The 21813-nt window shown below is 40.7% G+C and overlaps 1 protein-coding gene across 8 annotated transcripts in view; it reads right to left on the bottom strand.

The window, feature by feature from the left end:
* ANO1 (anoctamin 1) overlaps positions 1-21813 on the bottom strand; it is a 197976-nt gene that overhangs the window by 87923 nt on the left and 88240 nt on the right. For 7 of the 8 annotated variants that reach the window (XM_048486382.1, XM_048486381.1, XM_048486384.1 and 4 more), the window contains exons 3-4: positions 13639-13965; positions 442-540 (exon numbers count right to left, since the gene is read on the bottom strand). In XM_048486382.1, coding sequence (XP_048342339.1) covers positions 442-540; positions 13639-13965 — 426 coding nt within the window. The remainder of the gene's footprint in view (positions 1-441; positions 541-13638; positions 13966-21813) is intronic. The other variant, XM_048486385.1, reaches the window with a different exon arrangement.

Genomic DNA, 21813 nt, shown 5'->3' with positions numbered 1-21813 from the left:
ATTTTGTTCTGGACTGGGCAGGCAAGCTTGTCTGCAAGACAGTGATCATATCAAACTGCAAACTGGCACCAACCATCTCCATATGCCCACTAAGATGCAAATTTCTATGTACCAGATTATTACAATATCTGTCCATTTTAGAAGTTCACAGTTTTTAGAGCTCATGCATGTACATCATACTAGAACTTATATAGCAAACAGGGTAGCAAAGCAAAATAGAACAGAGAAACAAATAAAAGAAACAGACACAGTAGACTCCCTTCTGGGTTCTTAAACATATTAATTTTGTGACCACTTGTTCATTAACTTGCTTCTTCAAGATATGATGGGAATTGCTCCCAAGAACAATAGTTAAAGCAGTGGATGCACTATTGCTTTGAAAAGCATAAACTAGAAATAACTATATTACACATCCCTTTCTAAAAGAAACATTTAACATACCTTTTTTGTAGGCATCTTCAGTTTCATAAATTCTGCTTCTCGACACAAAACACTCCAAGGTGCATGTATTTTTACAAATCCAACCCCATGTATTTTAGTCTTTAAAAAAAGAGGGGAGACGAAGAAGAGACTTAGAACAAAAATATGAACACTTGTTCAATAGTAAATGAATCCGAGAGGACTATTCTTCAATGTGGTGCAAAGTGCCATCAAGTCACTTATGTGTTTTCAAGGGAAGAAACATTTGAATGTGATTTGCTATTGCCTGCTTCCACACGGGCTGAGAGAGACCTCTGACTGGCCCAAGGTCATCCAGGAGACTTCATGTGGAAGAGTGGAGAATCAAACCCAATTCTCCATATTAGAGTCCACTGTTCTTAACCACTACACAACACTGGCTTTCAGATTCTTTAGTAAGAATGTTTTAAAATAAATTTATTTGATAACTGGATGAAAACTAGCAGTACTAAGAAAGCAATTGGAGGGCTCAAAAATGGATGTACTAACAAGGTTTGTCAGCAAGAAGCCTGGAGAGAGAAAACAGTCCTGTCTTTTGGACAGGGACTTGATAGGATGTTATTTACCTCCTTATGAAAATCTTCACTTGCCCATTTCTGCACATGAAGCCTCTGTTAAAGTGATAGAAATTTCTTTTCTGAAGGCTACTTTTTTGTAACTAGCACTGGCACAAATTTATCCAATAAAACCAATATTCCTCAAAGAAGATTTGTGGGCAGACAAGAATAGAGTTTGTTTATTCACTTATTTATTTAGAGTAAATATATATGCTGCTTTTCCACAGACTTGGCATGGGTCATAAAATTATATAAACATTATCAAATCATAAAAACAAGCCAACAGCATTAATTAATCAAATAATTGGTCCTCTAGAGAAGAAGAGTTTGGATTTATACCCCACCTTTCTCTCCTGTAAGGAGACTCAAGGTGGCTTTCAAGCTCCTTTCCCTTCCTCTCCCCACAACAGACAACTTGTGAGGTAGGTGGGGTTGAGAGTTCTGAAGAACTGTGACTACCCCAAGGTCAACCAGCAGGAATGTAGGAGTTCGGAAACACATCTGGTTCATCAGATAAGCCTCCGCCACTCAGGTGGAGGAGTGGGGAATCAAAGCTGGTCACCAAACTAAGCCATTCTACTTAACAGGGATCTTGCAGTGAAGAATATACAATGTTATTCAGCCACAAAATATTACAATATCTATTTTTTAAAAAGCCCTCAGGCTAGAAGCAAACCATAAAATCAGCTTTAAAAAGGTGGTTAAAAAGATATGATTTGGTCTGGTGCCTAAAGGACAACAAGGTAGCTGTCCTTTAGGCACAGGTAAGCTTCAAGGAGGAGAGTATTCCACAGATGAGTACCACCACTTAAAAAGACATTACTTTAATTGCCTCTTGCTTCACTTCTGCTGGTGAGCTGGGCCTGGAAAGAGACTTTTCTTGGCAGGCCAGCTAAGCATTGCTTTCTGTACCCCTGCCTATACTTTGACAAGACAACAACATCAGCTCACTCTCAATACACATATATCAATCCACAATATTAACAGTATCAAGAATGCAGTCAGAGACTTCTAAAGGCAATTCTGTTTGTAAACAGTGTGTGTGGGTGTGTTCGTTTATTTATTTCCAAATTTGTATGCCACTTTTCAGCCCAATGCAACTGGCCAACAATCACAGCACCACCACATTTCTGCACACTGACATTCAACAGGACAAGGCTGGGGTGCACAAAACTTAAATCCTGCCTCTTTTACAAATTCATCCATCTTTTTAACTAGTTGATGTGGACATTTGCTGGTCACTGGGGAGAGGGGAGTTTTTAAATTTTGCCAGGTTGATTGGTTTTAATCATTTCCTCTTCTTTTTTATCTATGATCCCAAGTTGTTGGGGCTGATTCTTCACCTCTCTTCACCACTCTCCTGATCTTGCTCCACTCAATCTCAGGAGCCAATGTGTTCTCTCTGATCTATTTTCCTCTATTTTATGAAGGGCCCATTCCACCCTAGGGTCAGGCTCTTTAAAGAATCCACCACTCCAGAACTCCCATAGGGTCTTAGCAATTCCTGTGGGAATCTATTGCTATCTACATTTCAGTTACAAGTTTTCCTTGTTTCTGCAACCCTGGCTGAGAGCTGCATCCCAGCTGCTCATCAGGCACTGGACTATTAAAGATAGGGTTGCCAGGCATGGCCTGAAAACCACGGAGATAAGGAAAGGTGGGTACTTACCACAGGAGGAGCAGAATTCTTTGTTAAGGTGTGATGACATCACTTCTGGCACAACCTGGAAGTGCCAGCATCACACTGGAACAACACAATAGCACTCACTCTGAAACTCTATGGTTTCATAGAGTAAAAAAAAATCACCACTTTCCCCCGTTTTGCCAGCTTGCTTTCGCCTGCTCACCCAATGATCATTGGTGGGCACTGGAAAGAATTACCAGGAATTTGGCTGCCATCAGCAGGCACCTAGTAAGCCTATGTTAAAGGACTAGTCCCTAGCAAGCAGCCGAGTAACTGGCTTTGCCTTAAAGGTGCCAAATGTGTTGCTGTACTCGCTCAAGCACCCTGAGGTGGGTCCCTAACTATCCTAAGAGTTGGGCAGTCTGGGGTTGTTTTGATCCCTAACACTATTGCTATAGTTCAGTGTAAGTTGATTGATCCTTTTGCCCCTTTTTCTTGTTGTAATAAGAACAACTTTTATTCTCCCCATTTATTGTCCTGACGCCTTTTATTCTCTGTCTGCTTGCAACTGCGCCTTCATCTTTCACTTAAAACTAAAAGACTTATATTTAGCAGTGCCCAGGAGAAATATATTAGCTTCATAACATATTTACTTTTTAGCAATCCAGTGAGTGAAGTCTGAAAGCCTAGTAGATAGGTTGGGAAAGCAGCCTCAATTTATTTGGAATAAAGTCAGATTGCCTGCCATTTATCAAGTCCTGTTCCTGATTCCGACTTCAAATGTGGTAGTTTCAATAAGTAATAAGTTCTCAAATAGAGAGGTGTATTCAAAATAATGTTTTCTGGTGATGTTCTGTTTACTTATGATTTCAGACTATGAAGAGCTGAAGAAATAAGATTTGGATGGCAGTTTTAAAATGTCTTATTGCCAAACAGGTCAGTAAGTATTTCCACAAACACTACCTTCAAATCTACACTCTCTATCCTCTCGGCCTTTTGTTTCATTGCTGTTGCTGCCATACAACTTTACACCAGGATACAGCCTGTTTTCATCCTGCCATCCTGTGCACCTGCTTACTAGAAATACATTACCCAAGGGACATAAATAGCTGCCAATCTCCAATATGGCACAGTTTCAAAAACATGTACTAGCTTTTGTCACAGAGGAGAATTTAATTAACTTAACATAAGCATTCCTTGAAACAAGCTTTTTCTTTTAACCCATATTAAAGTAAGACTTCATGGAGCTCACAATGACACCTTTTGAGGCCAACAAAACAACTGCAAGAAATCTCTTTGCCCCTTATCTGACTGGGTCTCCATGGGTCTTGCTTTAATACATTTGCTTGCTTTTTGATGTGATGCAGCCCTACTATGTATTAAGCATACTATAATGCCTTGAAATAATGCTTCTTTTTGAAAAAACTGTATTTGGTGAAAATAACATAAATATAATTTCTTGCCAGAAACATATTACCATCTTTTTCACAGGATAGTTCTTCCTTATCCATTGCATACACATACTGAGGATAGGAAGAGGAAGGTGCTGACTGACTGATGGCAACCCTGTCCATGGGGCATTCCAGGCAAGAGATGAGCAAAGCAAGAGGCAAGAACAGTGGGTTTGTCGCTGCCTTACTCTGCATAGTAGCCCGTCTTTCTTGGTGGTCTTCCGCCCAAGTTCTACTGAGGACAAGCCCTGATGAGCTTGAGCTAAACTGGGCTATTTAGACTGCTATTAAGGATTAGAAGGGAGCTAATATAATAGTATGTCACTATAGCACAGTCTAGAATAATGGAGGAAGGAATTCTATTTATATACTACATTTATAAAACGCTCTTTTAATGCAACGGCATCTTCGCAGCCTGACAGTTAATAGAAAAGCATAGTGAGAAAAACTATTCCAGCGGCAATTAGATTATTTGAAGCTAAATCCCTGGCACAACTCACCTATGGAGCCCCATTGGCAATAATTTCGGATTTCACTCTATTAGAGAGAGTCCTATCCACATTCCTCAGAGCTCTTTTTAACACTCCTAAATGTACAGCTAATGTAGTTTTAAGACAAGAAGCAGGGTTGGTTAAAGTTGAGACAACCTTTTGGAGGCTTATTATCAAATACTGGCTTAAAGTCCTCTCCCATCCCATGGGTTTATTGCCTTTGCTTCTGGCAGCAACACCATATCCAAGCTGGCTAGAAAAAATAACACTTAAACTTACACAGTGTGGTTTGGATCCTGTACAATTATTGGAACTGGATCATTGCAGAGCAACAGCCTTGGTCTATCAACGGCTCAATGATATTGAAATGCAAACAGATTTCTCCTTGTTACCGGCGTTATATAAACCATTAAAATCTTGGACAGGTATCTCGGCTGCCCCTTACCTGTCCAATATAACATCTACGAAATGCCGCTGGGCCTTTTCAGGGGCCCGTTTTGACGCTTTTCCATCAGCCAATCTAATGGGCAGATGTCAAAATCCCACAACATAGGAGACTATGTGTTTGTAACTCAGGGGAGTGGACTCTGTATTACATATTTTATTGCATTGTGAACTCCATAAAGGGGAAAGGGAGGCGTTAATTCATCCATTGTTTATCCAGTACAGAAATTTAACTAGAGTTAATTCCGACTCAGTTCTTGTGAGAATTTTGCTGGAAGACCGAGTTTCTCTTATATCTCAGCAGGTAGCTAAATTTTGTATGCTGGCATATAGTAAGAGAAGAACCATGTTGGGACCAAGAGCCAGACCACATGAGGGTGACCGTAAGAATGCTACAAGCTGATGATATTTTTTGTGTGGATTTCTGTTTCGTGGATTTCAGTGCAAATTCGATTGTTCTTTTGTTTGTTGTTCCTCCTTTTTCTTGTTCTTCTCTGCTCTTTTTTGCTGGCCTAATGGCCGTAATAAAACTGAACTGAACATAGTGAGAAAAACAAACCACTACACATCACTTTCCTAGACTTGGAGAAGGCCTTTGACCACATACCCCATCAGCTTATTTGGTATGTGGTGCGTGATCACAGTGTGCCTGAAGAATTTATTAACTGGGTCAAACTTCTTTACACGAACACCAACAGTCGAGACCGGTGCGTAGCTGGAATGTCCTTCCCAGTGAACACTGCTGTCCAGCAGGGTTCAGCACTGTCACCATTGCTGTTCATTCTCATCATGGACACCATCACGCAGGATTTACAGTGCTGTACCCTGGACATTATTCTTCACTGACGACGAAGTGGAACTGCAGTGGAGCTGCAGGCCTGGAACAACAGTCTTAGTCAATTCGGCCTGTACCTTAACACTGCAAAGACTGAAAATTTGGAAATGACTCCTGGTGTGGGATCGATCCAGGTCAATGGTAACAATCTGAAGAAAACAAATGCATTTCGGTACCTTGGCTCAATCTTACAGAGTGATGGCAGCATTGATGATGAAATACGGGCGAGAGTCAATGCGACGTGGCTGAGGTGAAAGGGAGTCACTGGTGTTCTTTGCAATAAGAAAATGTCTATAAACCTGAAGTCAAAAATCTACAAGACCATGGTCCACCCTGTAGCACTCTATGGGTCAGAGTGCTGACCTGTAACGAAAGCGGCTGAGAGACGACTCCATGTCTCCATGACTCAATAAGATATAAAAAGATGCTAAACATTATAGAATTCACGCAGAAGCAAAATTTCTTAAAATATGTTGCTAAAGCTATGTGTTACTTGAGAATGAGTCGATATATGTTCTTGAATACCTGAAGCCTGACTACAAAGAAAAAATAATATTCATGAGACTAATCAATTTAAATTTTGGAAGCATCATTCATCCTGACCAATTTTCTACACTTGCAGATTATTGTTAGTCAATTCAGAAGTATTGGCTTGAGAAAGTAAATTGCAACAAAAGAAAGACAATTTTTAATCTTTTTGAAAGAGAACTGGAAATTCAGATGATCAAGTTCCTATACAGGCTAGAAATAGTAACCTGAGGATTATGTACATCTTTTGAACATTGTTTCATGGTTTAGATGGGGAAAACCTCAATATTAACTTTTAATGCCAAGCTTCATATTCAGGTTTCTCTTTTAAATACATTGGCTTGTGCTCTGTCCATAGATTGCATTTCTGGATGTGATCCAAAGATTCATAGTAGGATATTAAAATAAATCCACACTAATTTTTTTTTTACACATTCAGCCAGGGCTGAGCAAAGGGTGATATTGGCTGGGTCATTGGCAAGGTTTATCCTCTGTTGGCAAGGACTTTTCTATACTCATGCTTCTTATCACTTTGCAATTGGTCCATTCAATTTGATGTGAAGTGTATGTAAAGAAATGTGGATTGGGGAGATGCCAGATAAGCATTTTAACCCCAGTGAAAGACTATTTATGTGGGAGTTTCTGCCACCTAGGCTTGATACGGATCTTCTCCAAGCACCGTTTTCTTAAACAACGTTAAACAAATTGCTTCTGAACATGGAATGAAGTAAAAAATAGATCTCTATTCCATCTAAAGACTGTGTGGCGTATGTGTGTGTTATAGCACCGTAAAAAATGAGATTCTTCAGCACTGGGTGTTTACTTAATTATTTAAATATTAGAGTTAATTCAAAGACAGAGAGATAAATATTACATTTAATTCAAAAATACTGTGTAACTGTCTGACAGACTTGATCTTATTCTTTCCAGTCTTAAACTAATATATTAGATGTGTGGGCTGAATGGAACTCTGTGGATTCAGTTCATGCTGGAAATGATCTTGGAATTACGCAATGAAGTTTAGCAGGCCCTCAGCACTATGCCCATGGTATTTTGACTAGTCACCCAAAAATGACTGGCAACCTCACCCATATTTACTAAGTAATTCAATGTTCATCAGCAGTGTGTTAAACAGGGGCTGATATGCAAGTTGAGGTGTACAGGAAACAATACACACAAATACATGGCCACAAGCTAGACTTTGCTAATTCACATTCCTGAAGCAGGTTAAATAATGTGAATGGGCCTAGTTTTAGTTAAACCCCCCTCCCTCCGGAGACTTATGCAAGAGATAAAAAAAATACAGAAAGGAAGAGAGAGAGAGAGAGAGAGAGAGAGAGAGAGGGAGGGAGGGAGAGAGAGAGAACACAGTGGCTAGAATGCGGGACTAGGATCTGACAGACACTCTATCATGAAAGCTGCTGGGTGACCTAGGGTCAGTCACATACTGTTAGCCAAGTCATCTCTCTGGATTGTTGTAAGAGTAAAAAGGAGGAGAGGAGGAAATGTAAGGCACTTTGGGTCCACATTGGAGAGAAGGCAGGATAAGAGCCAGAATGGTATAGTGATTAAGAGTGGTGGGCTCTGTTCTGGAGAACTGGGTTTGATTCCCCAGTCCTCCACATGGGTGGCAGACTCTTACGTGGTGAGCTGGATTCGTTTCCCCACTCCTACATATGAAGCCTGCTGGGTAACCTTGGGCTAGACACATTTCTCTAAGAACTCTCTCAGCCCCACCTACGTCACAAGGTGCCTGCTGAGGGGAAGGGAAGGCAATTGCAAGCTGCTCTGAGACTTCTTAAAAGCAAGGTATAAAAACCAACTCTTCTTCTTCTGTAAATGAAATTAATAAAATAAAATAAATGTACTGAAGGGCAAGACTGTGACTCTTTAAATACTGTTGGGGGTCAGAGGAAAAAAAGAAAAACTAGAAAAATTACGTACAAGTATTTTCAGATTGACAGAGAAATCCTGCGTATATATGGGTCTATAAAGAACTATACATTAAAGAAGTGAACTGAGACCTTTAATTGACACCCTAGGTCCTGTTTACCTTTCAGTTAATATGATCAGTGCTTCACTGTTAGTCATTTTCACCCTTGCTCCACTATGCTGAGGACACTGACAGAAAGAGAAACATCCTTATGGGAGACGATACTGACAAAGTCAATATATACTTCCGTGGGAATCTCTCCACTAGTTTGTCTTGGAACTATGCCTCATTTTAAAAATTTCTTTACTTTTTGGTCTCCTCTGTCCTACAGAATCCTGACAATGTACTACTCATTCACACAAGGGTGATGAACTAGCATTCTGGTTAATATATTAATATGTTAATTCACATTTATAGACAGTTGTGCGAATATCAATGAATACATTACTTAATAAAATGTTAATATGGGTTCATACTAATGCAAAACCCATTTTGTCTTTCCTAGAGGGATTCTTCTTTGATGGGAAATGCACATAAACCTGGTACTTTAACCAGGTCTGTAAGCACTATATGTCCATGTCATAAGATGACATCCTAGAAAAACAGCTCCAAAGGTAGAGTTGCAATATTTAGATTGCAAATGTCAGTTAAAAGACAACCTAAAATGATGATTCTTTTCTATCTTAATTTTATATTGTCAAGCAGTTCCAGAAAATACAAATATACATCTTATTTCTCTACCTACCTACTATTAGGGTTGGTCAATACTAAAAAAATTCGGTAAAATTCGGATTTGGGTATTTTGGGGCATAAAATGATTTGTATGCCCGAATCCAAATCATAGCCGATTCGGATATGCCCGAAAATTCGGGTAAATCCGAAAAATGCGGGTCCGTTTTATTATTTTTTTGAATTTTTAGTGTTTTTACACGTTTTGGCCTGCAGGGGACCCATATAAGTGTAAATCTGGCAGCACCAAAATTTCAATATATCATCCAGAGATTCTTCTGATGATGTCCCCCAAGTTTGAATGAGTTTGGTTCAGGGGACCCAAAGTTATGGACCCCCAAAGGGGGTGCTCCTTCTCATATTGTTTCCAATGGAAGCTAACAGGAGATGGGGGTCCATAACCTTGGCCCCCCTGAACCAAACTTCACCAAACTTGGGGGGTATCATAGGGACAGTACTTGTATGACACCACCCTGAAATTTTTTGGTGACAAGTAGCTCCTAAAACTGCACCCCTCACAGTCACCCAAAGAAATTTCCCCAGATTCTGTGCTCTGTAGTGGCTGGCTGGCTCCATTGCAGCCAATGGGGAAATTTCTGTGGGAGGAAGTTTTAATGGAGTGCACATTCTCTCATGGTAAACTCACAAAACTTTCAGGGTGTCTTCAGGAGAGTCCCTTCATGACACCATCCAGGTTTGTGATGACCATTGCTTCAAGGGGTTCAATGTTATGGGTAGGGTCCATCTCCCACTGCCCTCCCATAAGCAAAGTTCCTCAAACCTGGATGAGATTGTCGATTCAGAGACTCTCCTATGAAGATACCCTGAGCTGTTGTGACTGGCTAATACTATAATAAATGTGCACCCCACAGCCCTCCACCAGAAGATTCCCCATTGACAGCAATGCAGAAATTTTCACTGCAGAGCACTGTGAAGTCTTGGGAAAATTCTTGAAAGGTGCTCTGCAGGGTGCATTTTTTTAGACTATATCAGCACAAAAAAATATCAGGGTATCATCCAGGACACTGTCCTGTTGGGACACCCCAAGCTTCGGTGCAGTTTGGTTTAGGGGGGCCAAAGTTGCTATGGACCCCTCAAAATGGTAGCCTTCACCATCTCCTTAGCTCCCACATTGGAAACAATGGGGGGGATAGGAGACCCTCTTTGAGGGTCCCATAACTTTGGCCCCCCCACTGAACCAAACTGCACCAAACCTGGGGGGTGTCATCAGGAACAGTCTCCTGATGATACTCCTGAAAGCTCAAGTGCCACTCTTAGCTTCTATAAAAATTCCGGTTTTCATGTTTCACCGCTCCTGCACATGAAGCTTGCTGGAGTGAGTGAGCGGTGAAACACGCAAACCAGCATTTTTAAAGCCAGTGACACCAAACTTTCAGGGTATCATCAGGAGACTGTCCTGATGATACCCCCAAAGTTTGGTGCAGTTTAGTTCAGAGGAGCCAAAGTTATGGACTCTCAAACGTGTACCCCCATCCCCTATCAGCTCCCATTGGAAACAATGGGGATAGTTGCAACCCTTTTGAGGGTCCTTACCTGAACCAAACTGCACCAAACTTGGTGGGCAACATCAGGACAGTCACCTGATGATACCCTGATAATTTGGTGCCTATACATCTAAAAATACATCCCCTGCAGGCACCCCCAGAAATTTGCCCAAGATTCTTTGTTCTGCAGTGACTTAGCTGTATTGCTGTCAATGGGGAATTTCTGGTAGAGGGCTGTGAGGTGCACATTTCTGAAGGTATGGTCTACAAAACTTTCAGAGGGGTAGTCTTTTTCAGGAGAGTCTCTGGATGACACCATCCAGGTTTGGGGAATTTTGCTTCAGGGGGTTTAATTCTATGGGACCCAAAAAGGGTGGGGCCCATCTCCCACCTGCCCCTGAAGTAAGAGTTCCCTAAACCTAGATGGTCAGTCATCCAGAGACTCTTCTGAAAGATACCTCTGAAAGTTTTGATGAGTTTACCATGAAAAATGTGCACCCCACAGCCCTCTATCAGAAATGCCCTATTGACAGCAATGCAGTTAAGTCACTGCAGAACAAAGAATCTTGATATAGAATACCTTCTGGGGGTGCCTACGAAAGGTACGATTTGTAGATGTATTGGGTACCAATATTTCAGTTTATCATCAGGAGACTTTCCTGATGATGCCTCTCAAGCTTGAGTACCCAGTTTGGTTCAGAGACAAAGAATTATGGACCCTCAAAAGGGTAGCCTCATCTCCTTAGTTCCCATTGGAAAGAATGGGGGATAGGGACACCCCTTTTGGGGGTCCATAACTTTGGCCCCCCTAAACCAAACTGCACCAAACTTGGAGGGTATCATCAGGACAGTCTCCAGACAGTGATGATACACTGAAATATTGGTACCAATACATCTACAAATGCACCCCCTGCAGGCACCCCCAGAAATTTGCACAAAATTCTTTGGTGCCGATATGTTTAAAAATGCGCCCCCTGCAGGCCGAAACGTGAAAAAACACCAAAAAATAAAAACGCAATTCGGCTGTTAAGATTCGGACAGCTCAGATTCGGACCCTGCTCGTCCGAATCCATCCGAATCCGTGCAGATTCGGTAAAAATCCAGATTCGGACTGTCCGAATCTCCAACCCTACCTACTATCCTAATCACATCTCTGATGCAAATTGGCATCCGCATACTGGTGTATCGTGACATTTGGTGCGCAAAGGCATTATAACATGGTTAAAATCCTATATTAAATATAGGATAAATGTTAAGATTGTGTATATCAAGCCTACAGAAAACAAATTGGATGGTACAATAATGCATTGGCCCATTAACTTTGGAGGTATGACAGATTGTCTGGCAGAGACAAATCTCATAAGCCTTTTTTCAAATTACCAAAAAGTATACACTGAATGTGTGTGGGGATGGGGCAGAGGGATCAGTGTGGGGGAAATAGCCTATTCCACCACTAGGTCTTAGAGAACACAGTGGCCTGGTCTCAGAGCCAAAAGGAGAGGGTGTTTGCTGTCACCTTGCTGCTCCCCCTCATTGGCCTTCCCTTCCAGCCCCTTTTTGAAGGCAATGCAGCAAGACTTGCATGCTTCCAAACTATCTCCTGCCTTTCTGGAAGCAGAGGACAATTTGCTCTTCCATTATGTTATTCCTTTTTTCTAAAAAAAACAACAACATACACACACACTTTCCTACCAAAAGAAAAGAAGCATCAGTGGGGGAAAGACTGGGTTAAAACCTTTTCCCTAATATGCTAGTTTTCAGTTTGCAGGAACTCTGTTATATGAGGGAGCATTATCCCTTATATTTAATATGAAATGGTCCAGTACATTCTAATACTTCAGCATTTCTATCACACAGTTTTTCTCTCTCACTACCACTAAATTGCCCTTCAGGCATGGGCCCAGACTGAGACCCACAGGACTCAGGTCAAAATCCTGGTCGGCTGTGAACCAAACAACAAGGATCTTTAGAACACTGTTTATGTACAAAACTATATAAGACTTTGGTTGTGTTTGTCTTTGGTCTACCTTGACCTTTGAGATGCAGTTTCCACAACTGGTAAGAAAAATATAGTGAGAACAATTCAAGTACAATTTGGCAGAGAGAGGGAGAAAGAGAAACAAAGAGAAACAAAGACATTGTGGGATTAAAGCTACCTAAAATAACAAAAACAGCATCTATAGCTTAACACACTTGGATCTCATGAGAATATGTTCTGAGATCTTGCGGGTCTTTTGAGGTGACTGCTAGAGGTCAACCTGACCTCATCTGGATCTCAGAAGCTAAGCAGGGGTGGCCCTGGTTAGAACCTGGATGAGGGGCCAGCAAGGAAATCCAGAGTTGCTACACAGGGGCAAACAATAGCAAACCATCTCTGTTTGTCTTTTGTTTGAAAACCTTACAGGGTCACCATAATTCAGTTGCAACTTGACAACACTTTCCACCAATAGAAATCTAAGTAACAGCCTGAAGAACAATTGCAAAATATATCTGGCTGTTTCCGCACGGACGGAATATAGCGTCCCAGGGACGCTAAAAACAGTGTCCCTGGGGAGGGGTTCGCATGGCTGCTGCCGCCGCATCACAGCAGCGGCGGCCTCGCAACCCCCGAGTGGCGCAAAGCCGCTGTTTCCGAACCTCGCTCCCTGAGCGAGGTATTTCGGAAACAGCGCCTTACAACCGAAGGTGCCATTTACCCCCCTTTCCCGAATGCCTACCTTGTCTCCCGGCTTCCGGCTTGTCGCCGGCCTGCGACTCCAGAGCCGTCGCTCCAGGCTGCAGGGGCGTGTCCCCTGGCTTCTGCGATGAGCTGGAAGCCAGGAGACAAGGTAGGCATTCAGTGACGGCACAGCCTGTGTGAAGGCTGCGCCACCGCCTGCCGCCCTCTCAGGACCGTCCATGAGAACGGTCCGGGGGGGGGGTGCATCGGTATTGTTTATGCCGACGCACCCCCGCACTGTTGCAGTGCGGAAAGGGCCTCTGATTCACACTGAAACCTCTGAAGTTTCAGTAGCTCATAAACCTTTTAGAACCTCATCCATTAGACTCAGCACATTGAATAAAAAATAAAGTGAATAATTACATCTTCATCTCTTTCCAACTCAAGACCCGCCTGGATGAGATTGCTTTCATATTCTTCTCTGCGGAATCTCTTGTCATCTTCATGGTAGTCCATGTGTGGTTCCTTTTCATCCATATTCATCTCCCCTCCTTTTCCAGGAAGTGGTTGATCGTGTTTGACACTTCGAGCCCCCAGGTCATTAATGTGGATTCGTCTGGTGAGTGTTCTGCTGAAAGAGGACTTCTTGTAGTGGTAAACCAGGATGTAATCTACTTTCTTTTTCCCATCTCTAAAATAAAGTCCATACTTGCAATTGGCATCTGGATCTTGAGAAAATGAATTTAATATCTGCAGTCAAAGAAAAGAAGAGTCTTTAACTTAGAGACTAAATACAAGGTACTATTTTTTTCCAGAGAGAACAGATGTATACTGTGGCCAATGTTCCCAGCAAACAAATTTAGGATAGAGGATCATATCACATATAGTAATATTTTAAAAGGTTTTTTCCCCCCAAATGCACCCATTGGAGCTGCTTTTTGCAGGGAAGAACAATGTAAGGAGAATCCTCTGTTCCCTTTTTGATTTTTCTACTGAAGCATTAACTCCCAGGAAGTACTCTATCACCAGTGACAGAAGCATCTTGAAAGCAGCATTTTTCAATAGGAAACTAGCGGCAGAAGACCGTAATATGGCTCCTCCCAGACACTATATTCTTTCCCTTGAAAAAGCACTCCTGGAACATTGGAGGGGGGAAAAAAACGTTTGAAATAATCACAGACTCACACAATACTGGCTGCTTTCACCCAGTGACGATTCTTCATTCAGCTCTTGAAGGCATTTGCAGTGGCAATGGATAATCCACCTGCATTTTTCTTGTCTTGGTCCTACGTAGCTGCCATTTCCCTCACCAAATGGCTTTTTCAAGCTGTTTTTTTTAAATTGGCAACTGTTAGATTGCTGTAGCACAATAGGACCTATATATCAAATCCCCAAATACGCAGATTAGAGCCACACTTACTACAAATAGATGCTTCTGTAGACTTGGGGGACCCACTAAGGCCTGCAGAAAAATTTGATGTATATAAAAAGTGGGGGATTTGAATTCTCCTCAAAATAAAAGGCACTATCTGTACAAGCACAGAGAACATACCTACCTTAGGTGGTGCAGCCTGGAGGTATGATGGGCCCAGCAAGGTACATTGTAAATGACTTGTGTGGAAAGGGCCTTATTTAAATCTTTTAACGATTCTACAAAAATGCTGCTTACTGCTTTGATTGATTGGCTAAAGGTGAACAAGCCTAAGATGGATGTAGTGCTGGTCAGAAAGGCTGAAGTTTTGAGGTTCGCTGTACGCGTTTGAATCGGTCCTCTTGATACTGGATGCAGCATTACTACAGGAGAAGAAAGCCAATCTAAGTGCAAAACACCTGCACCTAACTAGGCAGCTGGCCCTCTACCATGACCTGGCTAATCTGGCCATGTGGATCCATGACATGGTTATTTTGGGTCTAGACTACTGTAATACACTCTATATGTGTTTTCTCTTGAAGTCTATATGGAAACTGAAAAAGTGCTCAGTTGATTGGGGAGGGGAGTAGCAGCCACAGGGACGAGGCAAAGAAAATGGCACCAGTGTGGACATAAAAAAGCACACCCAGCATGCAACAGTGTTTTTTACTGCAATCTTTCCCAAAAAGATCATATCAAAAACACAGTACAGCAGGGGAAAGCCTGGAAAGTGGACAATTAGCAAATCACATCATACGGCTGTTCCCAAAACTCACTTTTGTTTGGATGCCAAACCAAAATAAAGCCTCCATGTGGAAAAAACCAGTACCAGTTACCGTATATACTCGCGTATAAGCCGAATTTTTCAGCCTTTTTTTAGGCTGAAAAATGCCCCCCTCGGCTTATACGCGGGTCACACACACACACACACACACACACACACACACACACACACACACTCCCATGCGGAGCCACAGCGCTTACTCAAGAGTCACGAAGCCTCGTCCCCCTCTCTAACTCATGCTTTCTTTTTTGCAGGCTTTAAGTTTAAGGCATGGTTTCAGGGTAGCTGCCGGCTTTCTTTCTTGCAGGCTCTAATTCTACAGGGAAGCTGCCGCTCAGGGCAGCCTGTTCTATGGTTTTCTTAAAAGGGCAATGCTGCAGCCTCGGCTTATATGCGGGTTGGCTTATATGAGAGTATATACGGTAATCCTTGGCTCTTCTGATAACACAATTAACAGAATACAGATAGATATCTTGGTTCACAGGCAATGCTCATAATCATTCTTATGATAACAGGTCAATACAAATTGATTTGGTTCCTCAGTTTTTGAAAGGTAAACTCATTTGTAAGATCCATTCTACACAGTAATATCAAAGGTTGTGAAAATCATTGGAACTTTGTCACATCAAAAATCTATCCTCAATTCTGTTCTCAGAGCTTCATTTTACTAGTGCATAAGTTGCTCTTTGTGATTTAAATAATATTCCTTGCCTTTCTCCACCAAAGGAATCTGCTTCACTACTAACAGAGTCATGTTCAAACATCTGTCACTTCCCAGCATCATTTGAGAAAGAGATCAGTTTTAACAGAGACTGAAAGGAGCCAGCTGGTCATATAGCTCAGCCAAAAAGGCCAGTGGACCACAGCCAGGGAAGGACCAAGGTTCAGTTTTTCTTTCGTTCATGACTTTCTCATGGAATATGAAAAACAAAACTTATCTCTCCCTTTCCCCAACAACATGATGGTGGCAAAAAACACGCTGCAATTTAAAAGTATGTTGTAAAAGAGGAAAACAAAACAAAATCTTGTCACCAGGAATGTACCCTTCTGAAATATCCTTCCCCTTATAAAACCATTGCTGCATGAGTGTGCAATAATCAATGCATTATTTTAAGAAATAATGTGCCATTCCCTCTAGATAAGAGCAAGTGTGGGGTAGTAATTTCTGTATCAGAGCAATATTTGGGACACATGACTTCAAATCCCTGAAATGGCGTGTGACTCACTGGATTATCTGGGACAGTCAGTCTCTCATCAGCTTAACCTGAATTGCAGGATTGGTTTGAGGACCAAAGTGGGAGATCCATGATTGATGACTTGAGCGTCTCGAAAGAAGGATGGCATAAAATATACAGGTATATTAATATGTTTTATGGCCCATTAACATTTAAATGTGCATGATGCTTTTATTATTTACATAATAGTCCTCAGAGGTGTCACAATTATTTCTATTTAATATGTAGAGAGAACTGAAAACTGAGTGGGAGCAACAACCTCAGATGAATCTAGTGGACTGACGTAGGGTGTGAAACCTGACATGTTTTTCATTTGAACTAGAGTATTATTTTGAGCTGAAAGAAACAACTGTTTTTCTAGAAAGTCTTAGTCACATCTCTCTTCCTTTGATTTCTCGGGTATTTCTTCTCTTCCTTTCTAACAATTTGTTTTCATTATATGCACAACAAAAGTCCATCTAATGTCTGATAAAAAACTCTACCCTTCCTATATTCAAGAGTTACACAATTGTACTTGACTGAGTCTCCTGCCCCTATTCATAGATATACAGAACACTATAAAACAATATAGCTTACTTCAGCGGAATGAAATGGTAAAGCCTGTACATTTCAGGGTGTCAGAGAGTGTGCTGACTATTAAAATAGCATGCCCAGAAGAAGGCTAGTCTGAACCATTCACTTGGTCATACTAATAGTGTATATTCATGGAGTATTTTTAGATGAGGATATAGTTTCGTTGTAAATTTCGTTGTGCGTGCACAATTACAATAAAATGCTTATGCTTATGCTTATGCTTAGTTAGGCAACTTGTTTCCTGAAGTGGTAGCAGTCTGAATTTTGGCAAATGATGAAATTGGGCCCTCACAAAGGCAATCAGGTACAACAAGACTCCATAGTTTTATACGTTCTAAAAACAAAAACATATGAAAATTATATGCTTCCTGCTATCAGAAGGGAGATGATAAAGAATTCAAATAGGAGAAAGAATTCAAATAGGAGATTGCCATAATCAATACTGTCTATATATAATCACTGCAAAAATTTAACTGAAGCATTTAATATGCTTATGTATTACCGATTTTGGAAATATATTTAATGGTAATGGAGTCAGCATCTCACCAACATATTTATCATATCACAGCTAAAACATGAATATAATAGCTTACTTTTGTATTATTTGGACGCAGTATTGATGAATGAGAGGCCAAATTAAAAACAGAATTTTAATGCAAAAACTGTAAGTGCTTACTTCAGACATTTGAAATATGTCAAAGTCTAAATGCTTGTGGTGGCAGACTCTGGCCAAAAATAAAAATAATCCATTCTTAGTTCTATGAACTATCTCCTGAGCCATTTAGAGTGGGAATACTGTTTCCACCAAACCTAGAATCTCATTTCCTTTTCAATCTTAATTGTGGTTTAAGTGAAGCAAACCAAACCAATAGTTGGTTTAAACTGTGTGCTAGCTTGCAGCTCTGTAGAAATTGACATGAGAATTATGGCATTCTGGAAGACAAGTAAATTAACCGTCTCACTTTCCATTTAGGAACACAGTAAAACCATTACCAACAAACCCATGTCTTCCCAAAACACAGAAATTCTAAATTAAGCCATGTCTTAACTTTGGTGTCATGTAAACAGAAAACCAGCATGTTGTCCAGTCTTACATACTATTCTCACTTACAAATTAGGTTTTATTGAGGCACATTTTGCCTGGGTATTTCTGCCTGATACTAGGTTCAGGGGATGTTCTGTTCCAAATAACAGGCATTATTTTACCAAACATCTGGTATCTTCAAACTCCCAGTCTTTTCCCTCAGCACAGCTTACCACAGATTTTCCCAGTGGTCAAATGCTGTGTCTTCAAAACATTTTCTGTGGAATCATCTGCATACCTCCACATCCTGTTGTTTCGCCTTTTGTTCCTTCAGTTGCATTTCCTCCACACACTACTGTTGAAAATGTATTATTCCTAATAGTGGTGGAATGTCATCTGTGATGCAAAAGAACAATGCTCCCCCTTTTTTCTTTTGTGCAGGTGCTCTAGCATTACTACATTGTTACACTGAAGTGGCAATTAAAAAAAAATGTCTCAGGATCCAATTATACCACTGAGAACTACTCACACAAATAACACGTACCCCCCCACACACATTTTTCAGCCAAATTAGAACTTTAGTAACACACAATTGTTACTGCAGCAGGTTCTTGTCAATTTCACTTTCTCCTAAGTGTACATCAGTGAATCTTTGTTAACCTCATATCATTAGCACCATAATTGACAAAGCTGATCCAATCAGCCCTGCTTCTTTGTATCTGTGCCTGAACCTGAACATCTCTAGTTCAATATGATAAAGAGAAAATGTGTTTGAAAAATCCATTTGAAAATTGACAACAAGCAGGTGTGGATAAGGGCCAGGTGTTCGGTGGGGTGGAGATTGTTTCAACATAATAGCATGCTCAAGGGAAATTGCCTTGGAAACAGATAAAAAAACTTCATGGTAAAAGTGCCCAGGAAAACAAAGAAGGGAAAATGAAGGGAAAATGTTTCCAGGATCAAATGGAGGAAAAATGTAGCATTTAGTTACAAGATTTGATGTAAGCAACTGAAGAAAAGGCCATAGTACAAGCAGAAATTCTGCAACACAGGTTCCCCAAATCCAGTTTGTGTTGGTTATAAAATAGATGCAGTCTATTCCTATTGCATTCCTTTCAACAAAAGCATACTGGGATAAAAATCAGGATAAAATCAGGATACAAATCAATTACTTTTAAAAATAATTTAAACATAAGATTTTAATAATTTAGATTGGATTTTTAAAACAAAATACTTTTTGAGGAAAAAAACCTATCTAAAGATAGTTTAAATAGTTTTCTATTTAAGATTCATTATAGTCCAAAACTCATTCATCATGAAATAAGGATTAGATTTTAATTATGTAGCACGAGACTGTATATTCATGCAATGTTTACATTTTTTGATAAATGAATTCCATTAATCCATTCACAATGTCAAGCTCTTTCAGAGGTTTCTGTAAGATTATTTTGGGCAGTTTTCCCATCTAAAAGATATTACCACAGATGGTTGGTTTTGCAGTTCTCAAAACTGTGAATTTGTGCGTGCAGAGATAACATACCTCTTAACAGCAAAAATGTTGGAAAATAAGAAGAAGAGTTTCGATTTATATCCCCCCTTTCTCTCCTGTAGGAGACTCAAAGGGGCTTACAATCTCCTCGCCCTTTCCCCCTCACAACAAACACCCTGTGAGGTGGGTGGGGCTGAGAGAGCTCCGAGAAGCTGTGACTAGCCCAAGGTCACCCAGCTGGCATGTGTGGGAGTGTACAGGCTAATCTGAATTCCTCAGATAAGCCTCTACAACTCAAGCGGCAGAGTTGGGAATCAAACCCGGTTCCTCCAGATCAGAGTGCACCTGCTCTTAGCCACTGCTCTTAGCCACTATGCCACAACATACAGAGTTGAAAGAAATAGACCTTAATTCCACTGTTTCTTTGAAAATCTATATACCCCTTTCCTCTTAAGTACTAAGTTTCAAAAAGTACTAAGTTTCTAAAAGTGAAATGAATAGATGATTGTTTGGAATGAAACAGATCTGCAGAAGGACCTAAGTATCAGGATGGAGCGGCAAGAAGTAAAAATGAAAGTAAAACCTTTCAAGCAGAATACTCCACACGTCTTGGCATCATTGTCTGTATACTGAGGTTTATCAAATTATTCTCTCTCTGGAGAAAAAAATATTAAAACGGCAGAGGTTCATTAAAAGTCCCAGTTTGGGAATATTTTAGTGAAGTTGCTGTACCTATGTCTAAGTCACGAAAGGCAGGAATGGGGTAGTAAATATTAAGATTATATAAGCAAAAATGAGTCTTTATATAGAAAACCATAATTTAACTTAAGTTTAGTGATTTAAATCATGATTTAAATTGATTTGATTTAAATCAAATCCACCCTCCTGAGATGCCTATCTGGCTCCAAACAATGCTGTACAGTGAAAGAGCATCTGAGAGTCAGTGTAGTGGTCAATAGTAGTGGACTCTAATCTGGAGAATCAGTTTTGATTCCCCACTGCTGAGTGACCTTGAGCCAGTCACAGTTCTCTTGGAACTCTCAAAGCCCCACCTACCTCACGTGAGGTGCTTGTTGTGGGGAGAGGAAGAAAAGCAACTGTAAGCCACTTTGAGTTAGGCAAAAAAATGGATTATAAAAACCAACTCTTCTTGATCACCATTTACAAAGAAATGCAGTGTACTAGCCTCCCCCTCCCCATCATCAGAGCTGTGTCCAAACAACAAGAAAGCAGATACTGGGCACCCCTTTCAGTTATAATGTGATAAACATGTTGGTTCAAAGCTGCATTTAGATGCATATTTAGATGTTCACCCATTTTAGCTGCGGTTCTTTAAACCCTTAAGAGGCAGTTAAAGGATATTTTAGTTCAGGGGAGTAACTCAGCTTGAGGGACATTCTCTGCGTAACATCTCTTCATAATTTAAAGGATCCTAGGGGATTAATTCACAAGTTCAGGTGCACATCATTCTGAGCCAAATGCCCGCCCCACTCTTTAAGCTGAAATGTATACTTTTCTTTCACATTCAGACAGATGGCAAATAAGTGATGTTAGACAGGTGTGACATTTTTCTTTCAAACTATTTACTTTAACTATTCAGGCAGATAAACACACAGGCAGATATACTGGGGAAAATTATCTCCTCTCTCATGCAGTGCTCATTTCTTCACTCAGAATTGCAGAGGAGGGGAATTCCTGCATCCCTGTTGCTTGACAATAACCTTTTCTATTCCCCCACTTCAGGCTGCTGCCAGTGAGCACTGTATAATATTTTGTTAAAATCAAGCTATTTTGTGTCACATGTGCATATGTACATAAGCAACTAGTCTGAAAGAGAAAATGGAGTATAGCATAGATTTCTCCCTTAGATTTGTGGCATCACTGGGGCCCTTCCGCAAACGCAGAATAATGCACTTTCAATCCACTTTCAATGCACTTTGCAGCTGGATTTTACTGTGCGGAATAGCAAAATCCACTTGCAAACAATTGTGAATGTGGATTGAAAGTGCATTATTCTGCATGTGTGGAAGGGGCTGTGGCACCTAACATCTTCCAAGTAATATAGAAGCAGTTATGTTCTAA

Source organism: Sphaerodactylus townsendi, linkage group LG02, assembly GCF_021028975.2.
Source record: "Sphaerodactylus townsendi isolate TG3544 linkage group LG02, MPM_Stown_v2.3, whole genome shotgun sequence".
Classification (NCBI taxonomy): domain Eukaryota; kingdom Metazoa; phylum Chordata; class Lepidosauria; order Squamata; family Sphaerodactylidae; genus Sphaerodactylus; species Sphaerodactylus townsendi.
Note: the sequence above shows the minus strand (reverse complement) of the source record. Positions and strands in the feature narration are given on the sequence as shown.